The 12,537-nt window shown below is 37.2% G+C and overlaps 1 protein-coding gene across 13 annotated transcripts in view; it reads left to right on the forward strand.

Annotated features, from left to right (window-relative positions):
- LOC105480503 (dedicator of cytokinesis 3) overlaps positions 1–12,537 on the forward strand; it is a 647,888-nt gene that overhangs the window by 419,551 nt on the left and 215,800 nt on the right. For all 13 annotated transcript variants that reach the window (XM_071091780.1, XM_071091778.1, XM_071091779.1 and 10 more), the window contains 2 exons: positions 4,172–4,232; positions 5,485–5,632. In XM_071091780.1, the coding sequence (XP_070947881.1) occupies positions 4,172–4,232; positions 5,485–5,632 (209 nt within the window). The remainder of the gene's footprint in view (positions 1–4,171; positions 4,233–5,484; positions 5,633–12,537) is intronic.

A 12,537-nucleotide genomic window follows, 5' to 3' on the forward strand; every position in this document is an offset into this window, starting at 1 on the left:
ATGTTCCCCACCCTGTGTCCAAGTGTTCTCATTGTTCAATTCCCACCTATGAGTGAGAACATGCGGTGTTCGTTTTTTTGTCCTTGTGATAGTTTGCTCAGAATAATGGTTTCCAGCTTCATCCATGTCCCTACAAATGACATGAACTCATCCTTTTTTATGGCTGCATAGTATTCCATGGTGTATATGTGCCACATTTTCTTAATCCAGTCTATCATTGATGGACATTTGGGTTGGTTCTAAGTCTTTGCTGTTGTGAATAGTGCCGCAGTAAACACATGTGTGCATGTGTGTTTACAGTAGCATGATTTATAATCTTTTGGGTATATACCCAGTAATGGGATGGCTGGGTCAAATGGTATTTCTAGTTCTAGATCCCTGAGGAATCGCCACAGTGTCTTCTTCCACAATAGTTGAACTAGTTTACAGTCCCACCAACCGTGTAAAAGCATTCCTACGTCTCCACATCCTCTCCAGCACCTGTTGTTTCCTGACTTTTTAATGATCGCCATTCTAACTGGTGTGAGATGGTATCTCATTGTGGTTTTGATTTGCATTTCTCTGATGGCCAGTGATGATGAGCATTTTTTCGTGTGTCTGTTGGCTGCATAAATGTCTTCTTTTAAGAAGTGTCTGTTCATATCCTTTGCCCACTTTTTGATGGGGTTGTTTGAATTTTTCTTGTAAATTTGTTTGAGTTATTTGTAGATTCTGGGTATTAGCCCTTTGTCAGATGGGTAGATTGCAAAAATTTTCTCCCATTCTGTAGGTTGCCTGTTCACTCTGATGGTAGTTTCTTTTGCTATGCAGAAGCTCTTTAGTTGAATTAGATCCCATTTGTCAATTTTGGCTTTTGCTGCCATTGCTTTTGGTGTTTTAGTCATGAAGTCTTTGCCCATGCCTATGTCCTGAATGGTATTGCCTAGGTTTTCTTCTAGGGTTTTTATGGTCTTAGGTCTAACATTTAAGTCTTTAATCCATCTTGAATCAGTTTTTCTATAAGGTATAAGGAAGGGATCCAGTTTTAGCTTTCTACATATGGCTAGCCAGTTTTCCCAGTACCATTTGTTAAATAGGGAATCCTTTCCCCATTGCTTGTTTTTGTCAGGTTTTTCAAAGATCACATAGTTGTAGATATGTAGGCTCTGTTCTGTTCCATTGGCCTATATCTGTGTTTTGGTACCAGTACCATGCTGTTTTGGTTACTGTAGTCTTGTAGTATAGTTTGGAGTCAGGTAGCGTGATGCCTTCAGCTTTATTCTTTTTGTTTAGGATTTTCTTGGCAGTGCGGGCTCTTTTTTGGTTTCATATGAACTTTAAAGTAGTTTTTTTCCAATTCCGTGAAGAAAGTAATTGATAGCTTGATGGGGATGGCGTTGAATCTATAAATTACCTTGGGCAGTATGGCCATTTTCACGATATGAATTCTTCCTGTCCATGAGCACGGAATGTTCTTCCATTTGTTTGTGTCCTCTTTTATGTCATTGAGCAGTGGTTTGTAGTTCTCCTTGAAGAGGTCCTTCATATCTCTTGTAAGTTGGATTCCTAGCTGTTTTATTCTCTTTGAAGCAATTGTGAATGGGAGTTCACTCATAATTTGGCTCTCTGTTTGTCTGTTATTGGTGTATAAGAATGCTTGTGTTTTTTGCACATTGTTTTTGTATCCTGAGACTTTGCTGAAGTTGCTTGTCAGCTTAAGGAGATTTTGGGCTGAGACAATGGGGTGTTCTAAATATACAATCATGTCATCTGCAAAGAGGGACAATTTGACTTCCTCCTTTCCTAATTGAATACCCTTTATTTCTTTCTCTTGCCTGATTGCCTTGGCCAGAACTTCCAACACTGTGTTGAATAGGAGTGGTGAGAGAAGGCATCCCTGTCTTGTGCCAGTGTTCAAAGGGAATGCTTCCAGTTTTTGTCCTTTCAGTATGATATTGGCTGTGGGTTTGTCATAAGTAGCTGTTATTATTTTGAGATACCTCCCATCAATACCTAATCTATTGAGAGTTTTTAGCATGAAGGGCTGTCGAATTTTGTCAAAGGCCTTTTCTGCATCTGTTGAGATAATCATGTGGTTTTTGTCTTTGGTTCTGTTTATATGCTGGATTATGTTTATTGATTTGCATATATTGAACCCGCCTTGCATCCCAGGGATGAAGCCCACTTGATCATGGTGGATAAGCTTTTTGATGTGCTGCTGGATTTGGTTTGGGAGTATTTTATTGAGGATTTTTGCATCGATGTTCATCAGGGATATTGGTCTAACATTCTCCTTTTTGTTGTGTCTCTGCCAGGCTTTGGTATAAGGATGATGCTGGCCTCATAAAATGAGTTAGGGAGGATTCACTCTTTTTCTATTGCTTGGAATAGTTTCAGAAGGAATGGTACCAGCTCCTCCTTGTACCTCTGGTAGAATTTGGCTGTGAATTCGTCTGGTCCTGGACTTTTTTTGATTGGTAGGCTATTAATTATTGCCTCAATTTCAGAACCTGTTACTGATCTATTCAGAGATTCAACTTCTTCCTGGTTTAGTCTTGGCAGTGTATATGTGTCCAGGAATTTATCCATTTCTTCTAGATTTTCTAGTTTATTTGCATAGAGGTGTTTATAGTATTCTCTGATGGTAGTTTATATTTATGTGGGATCGGTGGTGATACCCCCTTTATCATTTTTTATTGCATCTATTTGATTGTTCTCTCTTTTCTTCTTTATTAGTCTTGCTAGCGGTCTATCAATTTCATTGATCTTTTCAGAAAACCAGCTCCTGGATTCATTGATTTTTTTGAAGGGTTTTTTTGTGTCTCTATCTCCCTCAGTTCTGCTCCGATCTCAGTTATTTCTTGCCTTCTGCTAGCTTTTGTATGCGTTTGCTCTTGCTTCTCTAGTTCTTTTAATTGTGATGGTAGGGTGTCAATTTTAGATCTTTCCTGCTTTCTCTTGTGGGCATTTAGTGCTATAAATTTCTCTCTATACTCTGCTTTAAATGTGTCCCAGAGATTCTGGTATGTTTTGTCTTTGTTCTCGTTGGTTTCAAAGAACATCTTTATTTCTGCCTTCATTTTGTTATGTATGCAGTAGTCATTCAGGAGCAGGTTGTTCAGTTTCCATGTAGTTGAGTGGTTTTGAGTGAGTTTCTTAGTCCTGAGTTCTAGTTTGATTGCACTGTGGTCTGAGAGGCAGTTTGTTATAATTACTGTTCTTTTACATTTGCTGAGGAGTGCTTTACTTCCAACTGTGTGGTCAATTTTGGTATAAGTGTGATGTGGTGCTGAGAAGAATGTATTTTCTGTTGATTTGGAGTCGAGAGTTCTGTAGATGTCTATTTGGTCCCCTTGGTGCAGAGCTGAGTTCAATTCCTGGATATCCTTGTTAACTTTCTGTCTCGTTGATCTGTTTAATGTTGACAGTGGGGTGTTAAAATCTCCCATTATTATTGTGTGGGAGTCTAAGTATCTTTGTACAACACCTTGTTTTTTAATGAAAAGGAAGAAAGAAAGAGAAAGGAATGATTTTCATAACTCTTTGGTTTGGAAATTAGTTTTGATTCTGGATTATATCTGTTTACTTAAAGGAAACCCTTAATATTTTTCACTAAGATTATTTTCAACTATAATTTAGTACAAATGATAAATATCAGAATTTAGAAATGGAAATCAAATTATTGAGGTTTTACTGATAAAGTAATCTCTTTTAAGTGGGACATACTTTGTGTGTAATAATCATCTGTGGACAGAGGAATCAGTGTAAAATTAGTGGAGAACAAACTTACAGAATTTTAGTTATTGAAGAGCTTTTTGGTGGTTTCCCATTTTTTTCTGTGCTGAACATTTATTCCTTCTGTTACGGAATGTTTTTATATGATGTTAGAGTAAACATGGAATATGCAATATCATGCAGATTTCTAATGTGAGAACTTTTATAGACTTTTTATTTGTTAAGTGGTTTAAATGAGAACTAGAAAAATGTTGTCAATAAAGTAAACTTCCAAAGGCCTGTAAGATATCCAGACTTTTACTCCAGGCCTCTTATAAACTATTAAAGTGCTATGTGCTATAATTTCCCTTCCCCTACCTATAACATACAGTAAAAGCAAATGACTAGAGATTCAAAATGAATTTTTAATTATTTTCTGTGTGTTCCTTGCCTGAGTTTACTTATTTTTTTCTCTTAGGATCTGAGCAGCAAAGATATGAAGAGAGATTTGTATATCGTTGCCCATGTGATCCGAATAGGTACTGTTCACCTTACCCATTCACATGACTAAGACTGGCCCAACTTGGAACAAGTATGTCTTGTGCATGAGCTTTGTTTTCTCCCTAGATCTTACTTGTAATTTCAGATCTCAGGATTAGAGTCCAACTTGTATTGAAGCTATGCCTAAGCTCAACTGCTGTGGTAGCTTGGTTTGATATAAATGGATTTGGGGGAGTGGGTTTTGTTTGTGGTTTTTAATCACTTAAAACCTTCTGCTCCCTATCTGTTTTTAGACCCAAAGTTTTTATTTAAAATGGTCTGCTTATAGACATTATTTCTAACACAGTGCCCTGCCTCTGTACCTACCCTTTCCCTCAGAGATCTTATAGCAGTTTTCCAGAGGTACCAACTTCACAGCAAATGCCATTCAGCACCTATTGGTTGTGTTTTAAATTATGTATCTGTGGTTCTTTCCACAAAATTAGAGTTATTGTCATCACTCCCAACGATGGATGGTATTTCACTTCTATCCCACCCAAGATGAAAAAGTGATTTTTACTACTGTTCTGTGGTTGGTTTGCTCAGACTTATTTCAAGTTTATGATATAACTTTTGGGCCTCTGGCGAACCAAGTCCTCCTTCATAGGTTTGAGTTCTGGCCTATCATGTACATTTTTATCAAAGAATGTTTTTTAATCTCTTGCCAGCAAAACAGCTATTTTGCTGTACTTAAAGTGTTTGTTAAGGTTCCAGCATTTGCAACTCTTCTTGCTGCTGTAGGCACAGCTTTGGTAAGCTGGAAAAGTAAATATTCATCCACTTTTTAAGACTACTCTCAATCCCACAATTGTTCAGGATGATGTTGAACAGCGGAATTTGGTTGAAAGAACACAGTATCCTCCTTGTCTGTACATACGTAGCTTATACCTGGCAGCTAAAATACTAAACTTTGTACCTATAACGTACCTGAGAAGTGTAAATCTATTATTAGCACATTGGTCTTTCTAAGAAATTCATAAAATCACTTTTATTCTCATGTGATTAATAAATGAACTGTGGATATTGATTTAGAGTTAGATAAGAATGATTGATTGAATGTAGTACAGGGAAGAGCTTTGGCCAGAGGCTTCTTTGGTGTTCTTACACATAAATATCCTTCAGCCCTATAGTCTTCCAACTTAGAGGATTTCCTAGGTGCCTGTAGCTCAGGCATCCTTGGATGACAATTAGGCAATACTGGAGAGGAGCATGCTTTTCTCAATCTGACTGGTGTTTTCTGCTGTGCCCAAGGCCGGATGCTCCTGAACGACTCAAAGAAAGGTCCTCCTCACCTGCACTACAGGCGACCGTATGGCTGTGCGGTCCTAAGCATCTTGGATGTCCTGCAGTCACTCACAGAAGTAAAGGAAGAAAAGGATTTTGTTCTTAAGGTTTACACGTGAGTAATGGACATCAGGAATATTAATGATTTGTAGCATAAGACATCCCACCACTGTCCTTGAGAGCAGCAGTGCTGAAACCTTGAGGACACGGGCCACACAGTGGCTCACATCTGTATTCCCAACACTTTGGGAGGCTGAGGTGGGCGGATCACAAGGTTAGGAGATCAAGACCACCCTGGCTAACATGGTGAAACCTCGTCTCTACTAAAAATGCAAAAAATTAGCCGGGCATAGTGGCACGCGCCTGTAGTCCCAGCTACTCAGGAGTCTGAGGCAGGAGAATTGCTTGAACCCGGGAGGCAGAGGTTGCAGTGAGCTGAGATTGTACCACTGCACTCAAGCCTGGGTGACAGACTGAGACTCTGTTTCAGAGAAGAAGAAGAAAAAAAAAAAAGAAAGAAAGAAAGAAAAAAAAAACAACACCTTGTGGACATAGAATCACCAGGATGTAGGAAAGGGAGCTTTTTGAAAATGCAGAAGATTGATCTAAGATTTGGGGTGGGACCCAGGCAGCATTGTTTTTAATAAGCTTCCCAGGTAATTCTGAAACAGCTTCGTTTGGGACCTTCTGTCCTAAAGCGACAATGTAGTACACATTTTCTTTTTCTCCAGAATTAACCAATCTTATATATTTGTCGAAAAGCTAACAATATACTTCTCATGTGTCTTGGCTATGAGAGTCTTGTGTGTCTAATGCTTGCCCACCAGTTATTATAACTGAGCTGGCTAATGATCAAAATTGTTTAAAAGAATGATCATGAGTCAGGTTTCTCTATCTTTGAAAGATAGCCAGTTTTTCTGAGGAACCAAGATATTATTCTTCACTTGTGCCACTGGAGATCGATAAGTCATATCCAACCAGGCATGGCATTATTTTTAGTGATCTTCAACCAAGGGATATTGTCTTAGATAAGCAGTCCATCTCCTTCTAACTTGTGAAACAATAGGAAAAACACAATAATGAAAAGAAGTACAGAATTCAGTCATATACTTCTTCTTTGCTCATGTAGAGTTAGACACAAATTGTAGTGCTAAAAAATGATCACCGATGAGTTTATTAAGTTTTTAAAGCAAGTATATTTAAAACTGTGAGAATTTTTAAAAACTCATCTTTCAGTTTAAACCCAGTATTGTTTGTCCAAATTAAATCAAATACTGCCAATCACCATGTTAATGTATCTTCACCATAATATTGTATAGAGATTTTTCTGTAGTATCTGTTGCTGTTTCTGACTTGGGCATGAAATAAGCTTAATTCACAATATCTGTTAAGCCACATTTGATTAATTTCAAAATAAAATCCCAATCTCCTCATTACCTATTTTCCCTTCAGCTTTGTTCTATTCAGAGTTGTATACTTTATGGGATGAGGAATCTTCCTTTGGAATCATAACTTACAAAGAAAATTTTGGCTGGTTTTCTCCTCCTTCCATGCGTCAGTCACAGGCTTTCTCCATTTACCAAATCCTCACATTGATGGGTGGTGGAACCTGCTAGTTTATGTGCCTTCCTCCCTTTGAAAAGGACTAAACAGAAATCCAAAATCATCATTATCATCTTACTCCACTGTATTCCTTCCAAGGGCAACGGATTTATAGAGAGCACTCCAGAATTGTTATCTCTTTGCATGTATTATCCCTTCCTTGTTTTGGTGCAAATTTTCATTACAGATAGGAGCTTGCACAGCATTCCTCCTGAAATCATGCTGTCAGGCTCAATTGGCCTAATTGTTTCTAAAGCAACAGCTTTCTGCGAGAAACAGGATTCACGTATATATTTTTCTTAGCTCCTTCTTATGGGTGGGCTGTGTCTAGTATACTAGTTCTAAAAAGCTGAAGAAAAATATGTTTATAGAGAAGATTTTTTTTCAAATTTTCTTTTGAAGGATTAATAGAGTAAAAATGTTCAATAATTTTTCCACTTGAAAATATTAACAGACTTTCAAACGGACTATCAAATGCATGTTTGTGAAATTGATTTTGTGTGCAGTATAGAATTATTCTAGGATTAGTCATTTTAATCCACATCAGCACAGTGAATCTAGCCCCCAGGAGAAGCAATATTTTCCAGTAAGTTTCAGGCAACATTTTTGTTGGTTAGAGTGAATTGGAAGCTTAAAGAGTTTACTAATTGCAGTTGATAGTGCTTTAGCCTTTGCTAGGACAGGACTTTACAAAGATGAAAACCTCTTATACAGTTTTAATGAATGAGTTAGCAAATATCTGATTAGTTGTTCACGTTCTCATCATTTCTTTCATTGTTCATAGTCAGCCTTATCCAGAGAAGATAGAAACTCCTGTCTGTCTCTGCCAAGGCCACTACTCTGCTACATAATGTTGTTTTCACGTGTGTATGGGAAGGTACTACATCCTTTTAAGAAAATTGCAATAAGAAGCTGAGGCATGAAAACTAGGTCACTTCCTAATAAGTCAAAAGCCTTAAAACTCACAAATAAATAACCATATGTACATTTCAGTCTGATACAGATACCATAGTTTTATTGACCAGAAGGACAAGGGGTCACAAGCAGGCACAGGGCATGCTGTACTTAGAACCCAAAAACCGGGAGCTAAAGCCCACATTGGAGGAGGTGGGTGTCCGTAAATAATGCATGTAACCAAATACAAGATGGCTTTGAATATGTGATGATCGCTGTCCAATTTTACAATGAAAAATGTCCAAATAAATGTATTTAGGCCAACCTTAATGAAACAGATAAATACATGTTTTGAACATTAAATTTTTAATTTGGGTTACAGTATATTTTATATTTTAAAATATGTATTACAAATTATGTAATACACATATAAAATCACATACTATATAAAATTGAGATGTATTGCTTATTCTTGACTCTCAAATTTTATGAAAAAATTTATTTAAATTATTCATATGCAGCCATGTCATCAGGTCTTTGTCTTCACTTAAGCCACTTTCTGAATTATCTGACACAGTTTTCCGAGGCACATTATTTTTACTCCCATCAGATTGGCTTTGATGCATCATTCTTTGACACTTTCATGACGCTTTCACACTGGAAATTCATCTTGAGGCACAAGATGATACCACCACTTACTATGCTACTTTTATGGTGATTTTTACAATCGCATTTAACACTTCAATTTGGTGATCATACCCCAACCATAATGACTAATTCTATGTAGCTTTGCTCTTTTTTTAAAAAAAAAGTCAACCAATTCTGCCAGATAACCTTCATAAGCATCTAAAAACTCCCATTGATTGAGGTAATTTCAGGTTAGCATAACTTACCCAAATAATGCTGCGATGTTCAAAATAAAGAGATTCAGGCCGGGCGTGGTGGCTCACGCCTATAATCCCAGCATTTTGGGAGGCTGAGGCAGGTGGATCACGAGATCAGGAGATCGAGACCATCCTGGCTAACACTGTGAAACCCCGTCTCTACTAAAAACACAAAAAATTAGCCAGGTGCGGTGGCGGGCACCTGTAGTCCCAGCTACTCAGGAGGCTGAGGCAGAAGAATGGCGTGAACCCAGGAGGCAGAACTTGCAGTGAACTGAGATGGCGCCACTACACTCCAGCCTGGGCGATAGAGCGAGACTCCATCTCAAAAAAAAAAAAAAAAGAGATGCAGAGACTGCCCCATATCATGAAAGGCTTTATGAGACTGGAAACATCAAGTGGCATTCACCTACTATGTACCCACAAAAATTAAAAATGTGAAGAAATAAACTTCTTTTAATTAAAGCAATATGAGGTGGCAGCCTCTTCTGTGAGTGATGACTGGAAGGGAACTGCTCCTCATATTTGGGATAGACACTAGGCCTATTCAGGCATTTTTTGAGAATACTGTCTTTGGGTTCTTTGCTTCATAATCACCTTACCCACGCAACTGTCTTAAGAGTACTTGTTTAGGAGCCTTTTTTTTTTTTTTTTTTTTTTGATGCGGAGTCTCGCTCTATCGCCGAGGCTGGAGTGCAGAGTGCAGTGGCGCGATCTCGCCTCACTGCAGCCTCCGCTTCCTGGGTTCAAGCCATATTCCTCCCTCAGTCTCCCGAGTAGCTAGCTGGAACCACAGGCACTCACCGCCATCCCCGGCTAATTTTTGTATTTTTAGTAGAGATGGGGTTTCACCATGTTGGCCAGGATGGTCTTGATCTCCTGACCTCATATTCAGCCTCCCAAAGTGCTGGAATTATAGGCGTGAGTTACCATGCCCGGCCTATATATATTCTTTATTATTCATCTGTTGATGGCTGCTTGTTTCCATATCATGGCTAGTGTATATAATACTGCAGTAAACCTGGGAGTGCGGATATCTATTCAAGATACTGATTTCTTTTTCTTTGGGATATACCAGAAGTGTGATTGCTGGATCAAATAGTTGTTCTATTTTTAATTTTTTGAGGAACTGCCATACCATAATGACTATACCAATTTACATTTCCATCAACAGTGTTCAAGAGTTCCCTTGTCTTCACACTCTTGTCATCACTTGTTATCTCTTGTTTTGTGATTACAACCATCCTAAGAGATGTTAGCTGATATCTCATTTTCTTTTTGATTTGCATTTTCCTGATGGTTAGTGATATTGAGTACCTTTTCATATGCCTGTTGGCCATTTTTGTGTCTTCTTTGGGAAAATGTCTTTCAGGCCTTTTTGCCTGTTTTGTAATTGAGTTATTTGTTTTTATGGAATTCAGTTATATGAGTTCTTTATATAGTTTTAGATATTAATCCCCATCAGTTACATGGTTTGCAAATATTTCTTCTCATTCCATAGATTGCTTTTTCGTTTTGTTGATTGTTTCCTTTGCTGTGAAGAAGCTTTTTAGTTTTATATAGTTCCATTTATTTATTTTGGCTTGCCTGTGTATTTCATGTCATATCTCAGAAAATCACTGCTAAGACCCAATGTCAAGGAGCCTTTATTTCTGTTTTCTCCTAGGAGTTTTACACTTTTAGGTCTTATATTTAAGTATTTAATATCTTTCGAGTTAGTTTTTGTATTTTATGTCAGATAAGGTCCAATTTCATCCTTTTATATGTAGATGTCCAGTTTTCCCAGCACCACTTATTGAAAACTGTCCTTTCCCCATTGTGTATTCTTGGTGCCCTTGTTAAAGACTGTTCACTGAGTTTATTTCCAGGATCTGTATTCTGTTCCACTGGTTTGTGTGTCTGTTTTTATGCCATTACCATATTATTTTGATTACTGTAACTTTACAACATTATTTGAAATCAGGAAGTGTGATGCCCCTAGCTTTGTCCTTATTTCACAAGATTGCTTTGGCTATTTGGAGACTTCTGTGGTTCCATACAAATTTCAGGATTGTTCCTTTCTATTCCTGTGAAAAATGTCATTGGAATATTGATACAGGCTGCCTTGAATCTGTAGATCACTTTGGGTAGTATATGGACATTTTGAAAATATTAATTCTTTCAATCTATGAACACTGGATATTTTTTCATTTATTTGTGTCTTCTTCAATTTCTTTCATCAGTGTTTTATAGTTTTCAGTAAATAGATCATTCACTTTCTTGGTTAAATTATTCCTAAATATTACATTTTTTGATGCTATCGTAAATGACATTGTTTTCTTAACTTTTTTGGAGAGCTTGTCATTAGTATATAGAAATATTGCTGATTTTTATGTTGATTTTATCTCCTGCTACTTTACCAAATTTGTTTATTCTAATGGTTTTTTGATTGAGTCTTTAGGCTTTTTATATGTATATAAGGTCATGTCATCTGCAAACAGAGGCAGTTTAACTTCTTCACTTCCAGTCTGGATGTGTCTTATTTTTTCTTGCCTGGTTGCTCTGGCTAGAACTTGTAGTACTGTGTTGAACAAAAGTGATGAGAGTGGACATCTTTGTCATGTTTCTGATCCTAGGAAAAAGGCTTTTAGCTTTTCACTATTGAATATGGTATTAGCTGTGGGCTCATTGTAAATGGCCTTTATTATATACTTTTCTTATATATCTAATTTATTGAGAGTTTTCATCTTGAAAGGATGTTAAATTTTGTCAAACACTTTTTCTACATCTGTTGGAATGGTCACTCAATGCTATTCCTATCAAACTACTAGTGACATTCTTCACAGAACTAGAAAAAACTATTTTAAAATTCACATGGAACCAATAAAGAGCCCAAATGGCTAAGGCAATCCTAAGCAAAAAGAACAAAGCTGGAGGTGTCATGCTACCTGACTTCAAACTATACTACAGGGCTACAGTAACCAAAACAGCATGGTACTGGTACAAGAACAGACACATAGACAAATAGAACAGAATACAGAGCCCAGAAATAAGGCAGCATGCCTATAACAATCTGATCTTCAACAAAGCTGACAAAAACAAGCAATGGGGAAAGGACTCCCTATTCAGTAAATGGCACTGGAATAACTTTTTAGCAATAAGCATAAGATTGAAATTGGACCCCTTCCTTACATCATATACAAAAATCAACTCAAGAAGGATTAAAGACTTAAACATGAAACCCAAAACTATAAAAACCCTGGTAGACAACCTAGGCAATACCATTCTAGACATAGGAATGGGCAAAGATTTCATGATCAAAATGACAAAAGCCATTGCAACAAATGTGAAAATTGACAAGTGGGATCTAATTAAACTGGAGAGTCTGCATGAAAAAAGATACTATCAACAGAGTAAACAGAGAACCTACAGAAATAGGAGAAAATATTTGCAAACTATGCATCTGACAAAGGTCCAATATCTAGCATTGATAAGGAACTTAAACAAATTTATAAGAAAAAAGAACGCCATTAAAAACTGGGCAAAGGACATGTATAGACACCTTCAAAAGAAGACATACATGTGGCCAACAAGCATATGAAAAAGAGCTCAACATCACTGATCATTAGAGAAATGCAAATCAGAGCCACAATGAGATACC

Source organism: Macaca nemestrina, chromosome 2 (assembly GCF_043159975.1).
Source record: "Macaca nemestrina isolate mMacNem1 chromosome 2, mMacNem.hap1, whole genome shotgun sequence".
NCBI lineage: Eukaryota > Metazoa > Chordata > Mammalia > Primates > Cercopithecidae > Macaca > Macaca nemestrina.